Source organism: Phoenix dactylifera, chromosome 1, assembly GCF_051530095.1.
Source record: "Phoenix dactylifera cultivar Ajwa chromosome 1, Ajwa_hap1_PhDact_Kaust_v1.1, whole genome shotgun sequence".
Taxonomy (NCBI): Eukaryota; Viridiplantae; Streptophyta; class Magnoliopsida; order Arecales; family Arecaceae; genus Phoenix; species Phoenix dactylifera.
This window is the reverse complement of record NC_143190.1, coordinates 38,176,561-38,194,324: the sequence shown is the minus strand read 5'-3', so window position 1 is coordinate 38,194,324 and position 17,764 is coordinate 38,176,561. Positions and strand designations below refer to the sequence as shown.

General features: G+C 40.7%; 1 protein-coding gene across 3 annotated transcripts; it reads right to left on the bottom strand.

Moving 5' to 3' along the window:
- Positions 1 to 11,593: 11,593 nt before the first annotated feature.
- Positions 11,594 to 17,764, bottom strand: LOC148715234 (cysteine-rich receptor-like protein kinase 6). Of its 3 annotated transcripts, none has more exons than XM_088724208.2 (7): positions 15,788 to 17,764; positions 13,790 to 13,912; positions 13,315 to 13,448; positions 12,943 to 13,153; positions 12,448 to 12,685; positions 12,227 to 12,377; positions 11,594 to 12,121 (listed from the first exon to the last, which is right to left on the bottom strand). In XM_088724208.2, exons 1-7 carry the CDS (start codon positions 16,635 to 16,637, stop codon positions 11,777 to 11,779), a joined length of 2,052 nt encoding a protein of 683 aa, XP_088580334.1. In that variant the 5' UTR covers positions 16,638 to 17,764; the 3' UTR covers positions 11,594 to 11,776. The 3 variants fall into 3 exon arrangements, with proteins under 3 accessions (XP_088580334.1, XP_088580337.1, XP_088580341.1); XM_088724211.2 differs by having other exon boundaries at positions 13,315 to 13,445; positions 15,788 to 17,628; XM_088724215.2 differs by lacking the exon at positions 13,790 to 13,912 and having other exon boundaries at positions 15,788 to 17,086.

The following is a 17,764-nucleotide window of genomic DNA, read 5'->3' as shown; positions in this document are numbered from 1 at the left end:
GGAGGGGATGGGGACGGGAAGAAGAATGAAGGAGAAGAAGGTTCGGGAAGAGCGGAGAAGAGAAGAAAAAAAGAAAGAAAAAGAAAAAGAAAAGAAGAAGAAGAAAAGAAAAGAAGAAAAGAAAAGAAAAGAGGAAAGAAAAATAAAATAAAAAAATTGATATGGGCCGAGTTGGGCTTGATTCCAGCGGTGGGCTTCATAGAAACCGGACTTTAAAGACCCGAGGCCGGGTGGGGCCCTGGTCCGAGCCCAATATTTTTTTAAAAACCCAGAATTGACTAAACCAGTATGCAATTGACCCAGGTCTAAACCAGTATGCAATGGACCCAAGCCTGAACCAGAAATTAAATTAGGCTATGGACCCGAAAATGAAATTGAGTCCTATGGATGGGCTGTAAATGACTTTAAGATTATGAATAAATAGAAATTAAATGTACAAGTGACATGTAATTTAATGAGCTTGCTAGGTATCGGAGACTTGGCATTTGGTGAGCAAATTAAGATAAGTAACCTGTCTTAATCTTATTATGAATCATGTATTACATTTTATATGATGAAAAAGTATTATTTATAGAATTGGAATTGTGTATATGAATTGTGGAAAATGTAAGTAACCCGGATATAATCTTATGTTTTATCAAATACTTGTGACTATTTGATTATGAAATTGTATATGATTATTTATATTTTTACAAAATTAGGATCCAACATGTGTTAGCAAATAATTGCATGATTTTGGATAAATAGCATCCATCATGATTATTATATTATTTACACATGATTATGATGATGTAGAAAGATGCATGGAAAGAAAAATAAAGTTTTCAGCATGATCATGAATTTTATTTAGCATGATGCCATTATTCACTTTCCAATGTACCGATGAGAAAAGATTTATGAAAAGCATGATATGTTTTTAAGAACTCTCAGATCGCTATGCACGACCCCCGCCAGTGGGTAACAGTAACTAGGCATACGACCCCAGCCAGTGGGTAAAAGTAACTTGGCTTTACGACCCCCGCCAGTGGGTAATAGTTACTGGAAGAAGATCCTGCTAACGGGGAACAATAGTTGGCAAAGATTATGGCCCTCGCCAGCGGGTTACAGTAGCTCGGCATACGGCCCTCGCCAGCGGGTTACAGTAGCTCGGCATACGGCCCTCGCCAGCGGGGAACAATAGTTGGCAAAGATTATGGCCCTCGCCAGCGGGTTACAGTAGCTCGGCATACGGCCCTCGCCAGCGGGGAACAATAGTTGGCAAAGATTATGGCCCTCGCCAGCGGGTTACAGTAGCTCGGCATACGGCCCTCGCCAGCGGGTTATAGTAGCTTGGTTTAGACCCTGCCAACGGGAAACAATAGTTGGCAAAGATTATGGCCCTCGCCAGCGGGTTATAATAGCTTGGCTTAGACCCTGCCAACGGGGAATAATAGTTGGTAAAGATTATGGCCCTATCACGGGTAATCATAGTGACCATAGCTGCACTATCATCTGAGAGCACGAATTTCAAAGCATGAATAATGATGAGTACGGATTTCAAAGCATGAATAATGATGAGTACGGATTTCAAAGCATGAATAATGATGAGTACGGATTTCAAAGCATGAGATAATGACAAAAGTTTTATGATGCATATCCATGTTTATGAAGTTGCATAAATGGACATGCATAGTTTTATGACTGGTTTGTTATATGAAATGCTTACTTTGTTACAACTGTTAGTTTCTTAAATTAATGCACTAGTATGAGAAAATATTATGCTTGATCAGATAAGATTATGCATGGTTAGTTACTGAGCTTTATAGCTCATACCCATTTATTTATGTTCTTACAGATGAATAGGAGATGCTAGGAACGAGGAGCGTGATATGCTTCAGGGTTATGGGGAAAAGAAAATGACACATTAAATGTTGCTATTTTTAGATGCTTTGTAATCAATCTTTTATTGAGGAAACATTTGAAGTTTTTAAGTGGCTGCGTGTTATTGCGGGCAAAAGTTTGCAATAGCACGGCCGTGTCATGATCCGAATTCGGAGCGTGACACAGATGACATAAATAATATGATTGAAACATAAATTATATGTTTGTCCACACAAATGTGCCTGTGAGTGCAAACAGAAAATACTTTATAGGTTATATAATTCTATTCTTTAGTTTTAAGATTCTTAATCATAAGAGTTTCTTATTTTGTCTAACAGAACCTCTTTCCATGGACAGGAGCTTTTTCTTTTTGAACCTCAATTGCAGGTTGTGCTAGCTTCCTGGTACTTATCTTGGTCTTCACATTGTCTATTGGAACTTTCATTTTCTCTACAGGAATAACTGGGTTCCTCCCATTGAGAGCATTGACAGGAGACTCACATCTGGAAAGATAAACTCCTCGCTTTCAGAGGTAGGCTTATGTTTGATGAATATTATTCTTTCTTCTTTTCCAACCTTATGCCAGCCTCCTTTGTTTCAAGCTGGGTTATCAAGAGAATTGACTCCGTTAAGCATTATTTCTTTTGGAAAGGCTGAGAATAAGTTTGGTGGGGATTGTGTTTAGCAAAATGGAGGGTGTTTTTTTTTTTTTTTTGGTTTGAAGAACTTGAGAAATATGAATCTGGCTATCCTCAGTAGTTTTATTTTGAAGGTTTGGGAAAAGGAAGGAGTAAAAAAACATAGATCAATTATTATTGTAGAAGTCCTAGTTCAGGGGACTGGTACTTGTCTTTGCTTGCCTCAGTTTTCTGGAAAGACACCCTGAAGATGGAGAACTTTTCCAGATATGTGATTATTTTCTGTGTGTTGGTAAAGAAGTTTTGGCTTGACTTCTGGTTAGACAAGATCACTCCAATAGACTTATTTCCTAATCTCTTTTGGATCTATGAGGGAGTGGGCTCTCAGAATTGGGCATTTTATTTAGAAATCATTAGTTAAGTTCTTAAATCTACAAATAATCCTATTGGAAGTTCAAGCAGTGACTTCCAAGGATGGTAGAAGATGAAGATGGAAATCATCTAGAATCTGATCTGTGAAGTCCTTCAACTGCTTTCTTCTTCAATAATTGTTAAACACATTCTCACCAAACAGCTGTGGAGATATTCTATCACAGAAAAATACAAGATTTCCATGTGATGGGCCATCAACATCATATAGTTAACAGAAGGAAACCTGAGGGGGAATTGGTGTACACATCAAAGTTGTCTTCTTTGTAATCATTAACCATCTTGTCTGAGAGATCTGTTTTATATGCTATTTATCTTTATTCAAGCATGGTTTCAAGATCCGTGGCTAGCTAGGTAGATTTTAATTCCTTATGATTGGAATGGAGGTCAAAGAAATTATAGTGGAATTCATGAGAAGGTTGATTCTGCTGGTCATAACAGTTTGTTGGTGCTTTTGGAAGGAAAGAAACAGTCATCTACTGATGAAGAAAAAGACCTTCCAATTTAGGTCTCTCAATCATATTTTAAAAGGGCTTGGAGTTTCAGTACTACAGGCATTGTATTGGATGTTGAAGGGTCTATTGCCCCACTTGCAGGGTTTAAGGGTACCTTCTTGTTCATTCTGGCTTACTTGGTCTTAGCTAAATCTTTTCTGAACATTTTATCTGCTCCGTGAAAAGTTTGGTTGGTTTTATCCCACCCTTTTCTCCGAAAAAATGAAGATTGCTTTATTTGCTAATTCAACTAAAGCCAGTTTGTTATTATATTATTAGGATAAGAAGGCACAGGATATGGTGTTAGTGTTGTGTAAAAAAGTGTCTAGATGCAATACACACATTTTAGAGGTCAGATTCTTACTTGTAGTAAATGCATTATATGATGGAGGAGGAAGGGATGGTATTATTGATGGTGGAATTGGATCTAGAGGAGGTGATGAAACTGTCCAAACTGGAGCTGGCTCAAAGAAGTGGGTCATGTTGTACTTCAAAATACAGCTTATTTCTAGAAGTGTCGCTTGTCACGGATTAAGCATTTCAGGCAATTTCATCAAAATATTTGGTGCAAACCTTTCCCTACTGAAGGGAACCTAAAGAGCTAGAGATCTGTGGAATTCTCTAGAAGCCTACAGATGTAGCAAGAAGGATAGATATTTTTCTAAGCTTTTATAGAAGTTGCTGTAAGAATCCTAACCATTAGAATTATGCCACTTTTACGTAATCCTAACCATCTATTGTACTTGGTAGATCCTATGAAAGGAAGGGAGGTCTCACTGGCCAAACCACCAAGGGAGGAGTTGAGAGTTCTCTAGTAAATACTACTCTTCATTCTCCCAAATTCTCTCTCTCGTGTGCTCTTCTCCTCTCTTTCTGAAAGTTCTAGCTTAAGGTGCTAGAGTGATAGGCTAACTTAGAAATCATTGTAGCCAAGCAAGGCTTCTAAGTGCCGCATGGGAACTCGAGGAAATACGAAGCCCGCGACATCCTGCCTGTGCTGCATAGCAGCAATCATGAAGAGTGCCACAAGAGTGTCTAAGGCATTGGAGGCATTGTTTGCTTGATAGATGATATCAAGTGCATTGAACCAGCCCATATAGTTCTATAGATCTTGTAACATTTAAGTTTTCGGTGGCAAACATGAGAGAGAAGAATTTGAAAGATGCCATTTAGAAATCTCAATCATCATTTTTCCTAGTTGCGGATCAAATATTTTTCCCTCTGTAACATTGATTGTATCCCACATGTGAACTCTTGGAGACTCGTCCAACTTTGAGCAGAAATTTGTGATAGTGGAGTACTTGCGACAATCATCATACCAGATAATTGCAGATGGGCGCAGCTGAATGAGATCCAAAGATGCATTGTTGAGGCAATCTAAACATGTAGATGGTATTGACATATTCCTCTAGTACCGTCCTGTTCCACTGAGAGAACGATATTTTTGATCTTTTTTCTTTCCTTCATGTACTTATTAACCTTCAAGAATTCATATCCTGATGGTATTGATGTGTTCCTCTGGTATTATATAGTTCCAATAAGAGAATGGTATTTGGGATGCCCCTGAGAAACTGCTTCGCTCATAAACTAGGATTGCTCAGCTGTTCCGGTTGGTACTGGTCAGGACAGACCAGGAAGCTATCTGGGTCCCTTGGTACCAAACAGATAGGTGGATCCCTCTCTTTTTTCTGAAAAAAGTGGGTTCTCTTTTTTCTGAAAAAAAGTGGGTTCTCTTTTATCTCCTCTTGTTCATCCACAGAAGGGAGGAAAAGTGAGAAATACAGGAAGAAAGGAAGGACAAGCAGGGAGAAAAGAGAGAGAGGAGAGGAAAAAGTCAAACCCCATAAATCTATCTATGGACTTCAAAATTCTATCGAGGATTTAAAAATATGTAAAAATGCACTAATATTTTATTAAAAACAATAAAAGTTATAAAATTGAAGAAAAAATTTAGGACAAAGGAAAAGTGGCATAATCTAGGATGCCAGCTTGTTATGAGTGTTGGGATAGAAATGCCCCAGTATTGTACTGACCTGGGACCAAACTGAGGTGGGTACCACTACTGAGACTTGAATCTTTGTTAACCTTCATTCATAAACTCCAATTTTCAGAGTTTATGTTGGAAATTCAGTCATCTGTCTATTTGTTGCAAACAGAATAATCTGAAATTCACTATACTTGCAATTGCATTTGGTACCCCTTTCTTTTTGAACGTACCAGAAACTATAGGTGTCATTACACAGAGATACTTAGCATAGACTGGAAGTGAGAAACGAAGATACTTTTTGCATCTGCAAAGGCAGTTTATATATTTATAGAAACTACTAAAGCACACAAGAAAAGTTTCCAATACTATTGTCAGTGGCACCCATCTTGCTTAAATATCTATCTGCCTTCTTAACCTGGTAAAAACTTACATAGTTCATTCCTTTGTCCATTGACACAGGTGAGGCTTGATTTAACCTAGACCCCTGCAAATCTCTGAACTTTGTGATAATCCAAATTCTGAGTGCATATCAACTTTATGAAGCCATTTTGTGTCCTAACTAATGTCAACATCCTTTTGTACCTTAACAATTGCTGAAATACTCATAAAAATCGAGTAAAAGTGATGCTGCAAGGATCAATTTGGATTCTATGTATACTTCAAAAACTCTGAAGTATCGCTATACGGGGGGTGTACCAGTCTATGTCATTTAAGGATTGGGTCTCCATTTTTGCTACTAGCATGTCAATCAGCCATATTGCCTTGGGAAAGGAGTTAGAAGTTTTACAAGGTGTCTTTTGGGTGTTGGCACACGCACACGTTGCCAGCTTCTTCTCAATCTGCAAAACCTGGTAGATCTCAATAATGTAGAGCTGAAATTTCAGAGACCTCATTCAGAACATCTAGTCGTAGTCTAGCTTAATATCTTGCAACTATCACCTCTTCAAACTCATAAACCTCTGTTTACATGGACGGTTCCAAGAATTCCCAGTACCTGTCCATGCTATTGAATAGTCATTAGTGAAACCCGTGAAATTGGATAAATAGTGAATGCTGATGGTCCATGAGGAGAAACTGCATGCAGCCACCTCATTTCTGTTTCTCAGCTTGTATGGCACCGGGAGACTAACATAAAACTCACTGTTTAAGTTTTTAGATTGGAAGCCTTTTCATTTCCTCCAAAAGTTTTTAAACGAATGTTTAACTCAGCATAATTCTTTAATTTTATCGGTAGGCCACTTGAAACTCCCATTTTAGTTATAGGATGAATTACGGCAGATAAAATTTACTAATCTTAAAGTAATTATTTTGTAAGAGTTACCTTTCTCGACTTGATTAACCTTGTTTGGGTGCATTATTTTGGGAGACCTCTCTAAAAGGATGGAAGTCTCTATTATGAAGAATTTACTAATCTATTTAAGTTTTCATAAAATTAAGCAGGCCATGCATTGGAAAATGTATTAAATTTCCCCTTATTACCTCAGCAATTTTGATGGTCCTCTATGATGCTCCATCAAAAGCTAATAGGGAGCAATCTCATGACCATTTTGGAGCAAGTTCTAACTTGATCGTGCTTCACACTAATACCTGGTTTGTCAGTTTAAAGAGATATTGGCATGCAATCACATAGTTTGAAGAGGTTAGATTTTTACCTCTGGTAGCTGCACCAGTTGATGGAGGCCGAAGGGATGGCACTGTGGATGAAGGCGGCGGAGTATCCCGAGCTGTAGCTGAGTTGGTGAATGCATCATACCTCAATATACATCTTGCTCCTAGAGCAATTCCTATCAGATCAGCGTAGCAGCAATTCCGAAGGCGGTCCAAGGAGTCTCTAAGGGCTGGTTTGGTTCGCGGGAAGTATTTTTCCTCCTAGGAATATGATTCCTGGGAATCAGATTCCTAGGAAGAGGATACCTAGGAAAGTACTTTTGGCATGTTTGGTTAACCATGGGAAAGTGACAAATTTTCAAAGTGCTTATGTTTGGTTGACCATCCACTTTCCTAGGAAAGTTATGTATAATTCCTATTATGCCCTTAATAAAAATTAGGTCTTTAATGCCTCTTTAATGCTTCTTTAATGCTGAAGGGTCTTTTTGGGAAAAAATAAAAAAGGAGTGATTCCCACCTCATGGGAAAGTAACTTTCCCATGTTTCTCATGGAAAAGACTTTCTCATGAAATGTGGGAATTATATTCCCATGGGAATACAACTTTCCCATCTCTCTCCTTTGAAAACTCCAACCAAACAAGAGGCATTTCATTACTTTTCCGTTGACCACATTTTCCCCCCTCCTTTTCCTGCGAACCAAACGAGCCCTAAGGCACTGGATACATTGATCTCCCGACATATCTCTCGTGCACTGAACCAGCCCACGCAGCGTCAAAGAGCTCGTGACATTGACTTCACCGGTGGCAAACATGCGAGCGGACGAATTGTAAGCTGCCCGCTGGAAAACTGCATCCATCATCTTTCCCAGTTGCTGATCAAATCGTTCTGATTCCGGGGCAACCTCCGGCTCCCGCAACAAAACGATTGAGGAATTTTTCACTCTGGAGAAGAAATGTTTGGTTGTGTACTGCATGTGGCATTCATCATCCCACGCAGTTGCACTTCTCTCGTATGGGCATAGTTGAATGAGATCCTGCGATGCTTCATTAACGCAATCCGAACATTCTTGGGAGCTGACATCGCCCCGACAGAGAGCGAGACCATAAATTTGGTCCGGTTCCATGCCTTCGGTGTCGCCGGATATTGGAGTCTTGGAGGACAAGGAAGAGAGCAAAACATTGAGGTTTGTCTGGAACGTGCTATTCATGGTGTAGTTGCCTGCGTTTTGGCAGTTGTAATCAATAAAGTCGCCGCCGGTTCTGGAGCGATGGAGCACAACGAGGAAGGAAGAGAGCAAGAGTAACCGAGGGATCTTTGGAAGAGGAGGCATCAGTCACATGCCTTGCGAATTGCAACGCTTGGAGGCTCAGAGCTGATAAATTTCAGATCGCAGATGTAATATATAATTAAATGTGAAGCTGCAAGTCTTTGCAATTATTGCCGGGTTTGGCGTGCCTTGCTGGGTGGAGAAACTATCGCCTACACTGCGTGCACCATGTGGCTGTACATGCAGTCAACCACAACTGCTGATTCTAATGGTGGTGCTCGTGTGGAGAATAATTTTTCGCCTAGGTTAGGTGAGATAAGAAGAAATAAATCGGAAATATTAAGGGTGGTCTAACGATCTGAAGCTTCGTGGGGACTTATTTAGAAAGATTCCTTTCATGTGGAAAGTTTTTGAGAAAGTCATGGGTGCGAGGATTGCGTGACTTTTAAACTTGCATGACGTTTGCAGCGATGTGGATGCCATTTGAAATTGCACTAGATTTTAACTTGGCGACGAGGATTAGATTTTGGGAGGATCGTGGGATTGGTTCTACCCCTCTTGCTTATCTTTTTCAAGATCGTGGGATTAGAAGGAACTCTTCGGTGGCTTCTTATCGGAACAGGAGATCTAGGAAATGGATAATCAATCTACTTGGCCCTCTATCTTCTAGTGAAGTAGCACAGTTTGATCAACTTTAGAACCTCATCATGTCTTCTGTTCATCCTTCCAAGGACGCTGATGTGCCAGTTTGGAAGCTTAGTAAGAATGGACTATTCGGTGTAGATTTTAATGCCCTCTGGAAAGCCCGGGTACCTGAAAAGGTGAAAGTTTTCATGCGGCTAGCCCTAAAAGATGGACTTCACATAGGTGATCTTCTTGCAAAGAAAGGTTGGAGGTAGAGTTCTGGATGCCCTCTATGTGGGTACCATCTCTGATGTAAGTGGGTCCAGCCCACTTTGGGAGGCCCAAAAAGCCCACTAAGGCTTTACCTCTTGTTTTTTTGGCAGAGCCACAGGAGAGCGCGCGTTAAGAAAAGAAGAGGTGCATGAACATCAAGAGGTGCGGCGGCACATAACAAAAAAAGAAAAAAAAAGAAAAAAAAAAGGAAACAGAGAGAGAACAGTGCATGGCGGAAAGAAAAAAAAACAAAAAGGAGAGAGAGAGAATCAAATAGTGTAGTGATACAGAGAGGAAAAGGGCACAACTTGCAGCATCAATTTTGCATGCCATATGGAAGAAATAGGTTTTTTTCTTGTTTTTTTTTATGTGGTTTTTCACACAGTGATTTAGTGAATTGGATTTCTATCTAAGAATTGTATTGGATGCTATAGAGAGTTGTAGTATTTATTGCTAGAGATCTCATTACATTATTAGGTTCATCATATTGTAGTAGTTTGGGTGAGATTATTGTTACTCTTAGGAAGGTGATATTGGAGTTTTTTCAATTTATTGAGAACTCAACTTTTGGGCATAAACTTGAGTATTGTAAATTCTATATTCATTATAGTGGATTGATCGAATTTGCCCCATGGTTTTTTCCCTCTATACTGGATAGTTTTTTCCAAGCAAATTTGGTGTGTTTTCTTTCTGCTCTCCAGGTGTTTCATATATTGCCTGTATGAATATTGCTTCTAGTTGGTTTTGGTTTTGGCTTAGTTTATTCTGCAATATCCCTGTTTTGGTCCCAACAAGTGGTATTAGATCCGAGGTTGTGTGAGTGTGGAGATATTGTGGAAGTAGATGAAGAATTTTTCGGGTATCATGATGAAACTTAGTGCTTCTAATTATTTTATTTGGAAGCCTATGATGAAGAATATTCTTTACTGTAAGGATTTACATGAGCCCATTAAAGGTGCTAATGCTAAGCCAAAGGACATTAGTGCAATATCCCAAAATTGCTCAGTAAGTAACCATAGATTATGCATGGTTACTTATTGAGCTTTATAGCTCACACCCCTTTATTTATGTTCATACAGATAATTAGGAGTTGCTGAGCAAGGAGCATGACATGCTTCAGGGTTATGGGAAAAAATGATATAGTAAATGTTGATATTTTAGACGCTCTGTAATCAATTCATCCTGATGAAACATTTGATTAAATTCATGAATGACATTTTTCATAATTGATTTGAAGTTTTAAAGTGGCTGCATGCTATTGTATGCTTAACTTGGCAATAACATAGCCGTGTCATGATCCGAATTCGGGGTGTGACAAGGTGGGCCTGAAAGAATTCTGCAGTCAAATATATATACATATATATGTTGTGTTGCTACATCACCCGGAGAAGAGACTTCCCTTTGAAACCGCCTCTCAATACTTGCTTTCCAAATGAGCTATCCAACATTAACAATCATGGACTTTGTTTCTTTCTTTACCTGGGGCTGAAATAGAAGATTAAACAAGACCAACGAAGGAGGCAAAAAACTCAAGCACGATATATTTTCTAACCTTTCTAACATTGCCTGGCAAAACAACAAAGTACCCGAAACATGGTTACAGTCGGACTCGCAGTCCGCACATAGGTCACATGATTGCATACCGGCATTCAGAATCCCTCCTCTGTTATGAATAGATTTACAAGGAATTCTAAACCATGCCAATTTCCACCAAATGTTTTTTTTACCCTTGCTGTTGTATGTAGCTTCCATAACCAGGTAAAGGATGAAGCATTGTGCGGATAAGGCAAAGGCAACAGTAGCTTATCTATCTCCTCTACAAAGAGCTTTAGCATACCTGTTCTTCCCCCAGTACAGCTGACCATACTAAACAGCTTTTGATGAAGGAATCTTACATATATTGTCCATCATTTCAGCAGGAAAGATAGAAGCCAATTTGATTTTGTTCCAAGATATTTCAGCAGTGATAAGATTAGCCACCTTTCAATTTTCTATATCCACCATATTGATGAAGGTAAGCTAAGCATTTAAATTTGAAATCCAAGGGTCATGAGTAACATTTACCCGCGTAACAGAGGAGCCTACCATCCAAATAAATTGATGTTGAATAGCAGCAACATTCAAGCAGGTCTTCCTCCATATAAGCATTCCGAGATCCAGAAAAGTGGTACTTGGCACATACCATCTAGACCCATAAAGAGTTAGGCTGAAGTGTTAGAGGTCGGACATACTTTTAGCTGCTCTAACCTAGGTAGAGTGAGAAGCCTTTATCATTTGTGCATCTGTTCCATTGGTTGATTATTTACTCCTCTACCTGTTTTGAAGATGTTGCTACAGGATAGGTTTATACGCCCTCCTTTTCTGTATAATTGCCTTGAAGTATAAGGTTCCGAATAAATTAGTAAACATTATCTCAAAGGAAATCTGATATTAGGTTATCTTATTAGAAAATGGAAAGACATAAGACATGTTGATGCGCTAATGTTTCAAAGGACCCGAGGGATACTACATGTATTACATCCACAATATTCAGACTTTAGGGAATTGACTTCAGGTTGTTCAAAATACTTATCCACAACCTTCTTCTTACCTATATCTATCTTGGTTCAAGCTCCGTTATTGATACCTCATTTGGCGACATCAGTGTCGACCTGTTCGCAGAGCGGTCATGTGTATCTCCATGAAAATCATTTGAATAAACATCTGAGTTCGTGCCACTCTTTCCAATGTAAAATGCAGGTTGGGAGGGATCTTGAAGAGACATAGTCTCGCTGCTGAGCATCGTAACAACTGTAGACATGGTAGGCCTGTCAGATGGATCTTCCTGAACACACAATAGTCCAATCTGAATGCATCTCAACACCTCGTTTCTTGGGCAATGGTTACCCAGAGATGGGTCCAAGATCTCCAAAATTGCTCCTTTTGTCCACCGCTCCCATGTCTGCATAAGGCGAATTTACTAAGTAAATAATCTATTATAGAGATACAGTGTGCATGTGGGAGTGGGTGGATGTTGTTGCAGGTGCTGGTGTAGTTTGAAACTCACATGGTTCAGAAGGCCTTTGGAAGATTCAGAATCAGAGGAACCAATGTTCTTCCTGCCTGTCACGGTCTCTAAAACTAGAACTCCAAAGCTGTATACGTCTGACTTGATTGAAATTTGTCCACGCATGGCATACTCTGGTGCCATATATCCACTGCAACAAATTGGATAGCCTATTGTGATCCACCATAACAATGGGTAAATCTATCAAGATTTCCACTTACAATGTTCCAACAATTCGGTTTGTGATGCCTTGACTTTGGTCTCCACCAAAAAGCCTAGCCATGCCAAAATCTGAAATCTTTGGGTTCATGTCTCGATCTAATAAAATGTTGCTGGCTTTTAAATCCCGATGTACAATTTTTAGCTGAGACTCTTCATGTAGGTATAGCAAGCCTCGAGCAATTCCACCAATGATCTTGTATCTGGTTGCCCAGTTCAGCTGTTCTCTTTTTACAGGATCTATTCCATACAAAAATAGTTAATTAAGGTAACACGTATTAGAATAAGTTGAGAGGGTTGAATTTAGAGATGACTAGACCTTTTTTCCCCTGTGCTAACGAAAAGGATGAAGTTAGAAATGAAAGTTCTAGATTCAATAGAATATAAGCAGCCACTAAACCTAAACAAATACAAAAGGTCTAGAAGAGTAATAATAGGCTGCAAAAACTATGATAACACAAATTCTAAAAGGGTGAGATTTCTGTGGAAGGCAGTACCAAAAAGAATGGTGTCCAGGCTTCTGTTAGGCACATATTCATAGACAAGCAACTTCTCTTCTTCCTCCAAGCAAACGCCCAGAAGCCTTACAAGATTCCTGTGCTGGAGCCTAGCAACTAAAACTAACTCATTTTTCAGCTCTCCTAGTCCTTGTGTTGAACTTGTTGATAACCTCTTAACTGCTATTTCTCGTCCATCGGGTAATAATCCCTATACAGAATTTAAGGCTTGAAGTATAGAACCAAAAGACTACAAACATATTTATACAGAACCGATTACAATGAAGAAAAATAAGAGATGATAAATCTTTATTTTGATGTATGACTGTTATTTTTAGGTGAAAAAATGTGCGATTGTTGCAATCATGTTACCTTGTAAACTGCACCGAAGCCACCTTCTCCAAGTTTATTCTCTTCAGAAAAGTTTGCTGTTGCAACTCTTAGCTTGGATATATCAATTAATAGTGACTCAACACTTTCGATCTCTTCTGCGTTACTCCCATCTACTGAACAAAAACATTTTGAAAAACCGTTATCAGAATTTTTTATAAATATATAAGGATAAATTTCACTCAATCTGGCAATTGCAAGAAACATGCCAATTACTGACACATCATGAAATCTGGTTTAACAGGTAATAACGCCCGGTGAAATTAATAATAAAGAAGTGCATATTTTATTCCTTTAAAGTAAATTTATGATCATATTTTCAGGGTCACATTCTCCATCTTACTGCTTTTTTATCCCCCTAATCGTAGGCCTCGCTAAAGCTCTCTAACAGAAACTTAAGAAGGCAGCTGCAGTTTTATGAAAGCAACAGCAAGCATTTGATTTATGGATTACTTACAAGGTAATTTTATTGCTGACTTCCTCCTCCAGAAGCAAATGCATATAATGGAGATTAGCACCAGAGCACTCACTACAGGTATGGCAATTGCAAGAACCATACCTGTCACGTTCTTCTTGCTTCCTGCATGGATAAATGAGCAATTTAATATATATATATATATATATATATATATATATATATATATATATATATATATATATATATTGCACAATCTATGATGTCAAACATGAAGCCATTAGTTGAGTCACATTACATCAGGGAATTTATATTGTGAGTAGTGGATCTTTATGTCATAATATGAAAACTGAGAGAGATGGGATAACATGTGGAAATTGAGAGAAACGGAATAACTTGTTTCAATGTTCACTGTAAACCACATCTTTGTCATTTAAGTTGGGCAGGAATCGAAGTGTTTTGAGTGAATGGATTGGGTTTGAGACAGGGCCATGAATTCTTGAAAGATTGCCATATAAGAAGAATCTGATTGCAATTATTTTATGCTCTGATCCCTGCTGTCAGAACATGTTCTATGGAAGTTTGCTAATGTGAGGCAACTACGATTGTTGGTGAGCATTGTGAACAATCTTTGATCTGATAAACTGGCGGAAGTTTCTCTCAGAAAAGAGATTTGTAGAAAATTCTCAGAATAAACTGGTGGGAGTCGGCCTAAATTTTAATAATGGTTCTTTTGTGAATGGCACTTGCATATTTCTCAGCCCTTAGTATTAATCCCCAGCTGCACGGCCTAATAAAAAATGGTATTCTTTGTTGTGTTCTGGGACATCCGACATTGTATATATTTATTTCAGAACGCCAAAGAATTCCATGTATCTCAACATTAGCCTATGGTATCAGAGAAAGATGTAGTAAAATTAAATATGAAATCTCATCATATGGAATTTTAACGAACTAGACGCGAGACTGCATATATTCTGTAGGAGCAACATCCCAGGTAACAGACGCTTTGCTAGATTCAAATGCCATTTTTTGGAGTTTGAAACTAATAAAGGGTGGCTTCCTAGCTATCTTCTCTTGGTTGAAAGATGAAATTGATGTGCTAGACCATTGCCAGGTAATTTTGATACCTTACCGAATGAAGTATGTGATGAGGACAATAGGGAGCTGATCAAACATATCTCTGTTGAGAAAATTGTTTACTTAAACAATCTATTTACTGGTATCAATTTTTTGGTTTTCTGCATCATAAATAGACAGAGTTCAGCTAAAGCTCTTTGGCCACCCCCACTTTTTTTTTTTTACTTTTTTTTTTTTTTTTTTTTTTGAGGAGCATGGGGACCAGCAGCCAAATTGATAGCGAACATATTTCAGTTTTACTTATAAATATAAGAGCAAATATATGTCCTGCGCAGCAGGAGGAGGTATAATTATTGCTTGTAATCGGCTTATGATCTTTTTCCCTTTCTTATTTGGTAATCTGGGAATAATCCTTTTTTTTCGATGGAGGAGACGAGCTTCACCGGAATTATCAAATTGCACTTGTTATTTTGCTCTCTCTCTCTCTCTCTCTCTCTCTCTCTCTCTCTCTGTGTGTGTGTGTGTGTCTGTGTGTGTGTGTGTGTGTGTGTGGGTGTGTGTGTGTGTGTCAGGGAGAAAATAAGAAAAAGGGAGGCAGCGTGTCAGGTTGCATCCCATAGAGTCCGCAACTAGTAAGTCCCTCAACTCCTGTAAATAGATTTTAGCCTGCTGAAAAGCAACAACCTACATATGGTGGGTTTCCATAAAGGTAGTCTGGTAAGTATAGTTGATTTACAATTACTTCACCCAATATTCGTTGAAATATGAGCGTATGTTTTAAATTCTCTCAATAAAACTTGAGGAAATGCTTATGTTTAGAAAAAAATTGGATCCAAACAACTCTGTTTCGTTGGTTACTAAACAGATTTAGAGAAGACTGAAAAATTTTGAACCTTCGTGAGCGCCTATGAACTAATAATATCACAATTGATATGCTAATGATAGCCGTAACAATCTTACCTCCTCCACTAGCTTCTCTAGCTGGGGGAACAAGTGGAGACACGAAAGGAGCCGGCGCCGGCGCGTTCCCCGGTGGCGAAGCAAGCCTTAGCGTTGAGGCTCCGTTATAGAAGGGGTAGACCTCATATCTGAAAGTGCATCTGCGTCCGAGCACCCGACCCCCTTGCTTCCCAGCGAACCACTTGGGTATGTCGTTGATGAGGCCCTGCAAGCATCGCCGGCACGGGCTGCCCGGCATGTCCGGCGTGCACTGCGCTAGCCCGTATATCGTCGGAAAAGGTTTCGTGAAGTTCACCTCGCCGGTGGCGAACCGCCTTGTCGAGTTGTACGCAGCATAATCGGCTACGGCATCGATCAGCTCGGTCAGCAACTTGTCGAACTTGTCGCGGTCCGTCACGTTCTGGGTGTTCCACATGAAGACCTGCCCGGAGTTGTTGTAGGACGAGAGGAAATCCTGGTCGGAGTAGCGGAGCATGCAGGGGTCGTACCAGACAATTGCGGTTTTGTTGTAGGGGCAGAGCTGGAGGACGTCTTTGGAGGCGGTGTTGAGGCATGACTGGCACTCGGAGGTGTTGACGTCGCCACGGCAGAGGGCGAGGCCATAGATTTGGTTGGGCGTCAGGCCGATGGTGGCAGTGGCGAAGCCGTCGGAAGAGGAGGCGTTGGAGGTGAGGTTGGGGAAAAGGAGGTTGAGGTTGGATGCGTAAGCGCTCTTGGCAGTGTAGTTGCCGGTGCCACCACAGAATTCGTAGAGAGGGTCAGCAGCGGTGGGAGCACAACGGAGGAGGAGGAAGACAAGGGATCCGAGGAAAACTGAAGAGGGGGAGGGGGAGGGGAGAGAACGAAACATGGCGATATGATATTACTGGTTGTGCGAGATTGGAGACTCCAGAAGAGGTTTAAGACCGGAGAGGATCTGAACTCGCTTGATATTTTTTAAAAACGTTGAAGCAGCAATCGTTGACTAAGGTCAATGGAAAACGTGGGCTCTGTGGTGTCATAGAACGCTGCTGTTCCAATGGAGAAATTATATCATGCGCCCGGTGTACAAGCTCAGCAGTACGCCGTACCAATAGGGTTTCACCGCATGGACATCCTGACCATCTCAGCTTAAGAGCAGAAAAAAGAAGCGAGTGCTCCTCCCATTCCATGATCCCATGCGAGCACTCCACCGCTATCCCCTCGACGTCGGCGGTTGTGAGGGTCATAAACGATGCCCCCATCATCTTCTGCTAGGCCATCCATCCCGTTACTCCAACGGGATCCACGGGGAGCGTAACAAACACCGACACACCCTCGCCGGAGCACGGTGGTGGAGCTCATCGCCGCCATCAGAGAGGGAGAAGGAGTGGCTATCGAGAGTTCCGTTGACGCCAGAGGAGGGCTTGGAGGAGTGGTTATTGGAAGGCAGCGTGGACACGAGGTGGGGAAGGGCAGGGCAAGGCGCGATGGAAAGGAGGGGTCGCGACGGGCGGAGGCGGCGACATTTGAAGATAACGGACCGGCACTCAGGAGAGGGGATTTTAGGATCCGATAGCCGGCCAGCACAATCCCAGCTGAAGGAGAGAAGGGAGACGGCGACGAGTAGGGTCGCGAGGCCGCGGCAGTCAGAGCAGGGCCCGGCAAAAGAGGGGGAATCGTCGGATAAGGATTTGGCGGCGAGGGTGCCGGCGAGATCGGCAAGGATGGAGGCACCAGTGCCGCAGTAGCGGAGGGCGTGGAAGCAAAAGAGGAAGACGAGGGTGAGGAGGACGAACTTGGCAGCGATGTCCCGGCAGAGGGAGGGGGACGAGAGACGTAGGGTTAGGGTTAGGATTTTGAGGGAGAGGAGGCAGGGGAAGTTGGGACTGAGAGAAGGCCGTGAAGGAAAGAGGTGTTGTGCTGAGGTGGCCACATGGTGGAAATTATTGGTCTGATGTACCGCTGAGTTGGTACATTTTTCTCATTCCAACAGAGATGAGCAGTAGATCACTGTGT

What these genes read in the sequence shown, in the direction of transcription:
- LOC148715234 (XM_088724208.2), bottom strand. Translation starts at nt 16,637, where the DNA reads ATGTTTCGTTCTCTCCCCTCCCCCTCCCCCTCTTCAGTTTTCCTCGGA. An exon ending in TAGAGAAGCTAGTGGAGGAG is followed by an intron (nt 13,913 to 15,787) that starts GTAAGATTGTTA and finishes TTATCCATGCAG; the next exon opens with GAAGCAAGAAGAACGTGACA. An exon ending in GCTTCGGTGCAGTTTACAAG is followed by an intron (nt 13,154 to 13,314) that starts GTAACATGATTG and finishes AATTCTGTATAG; the next exon opens with GGATTATTACCCGATGGACG.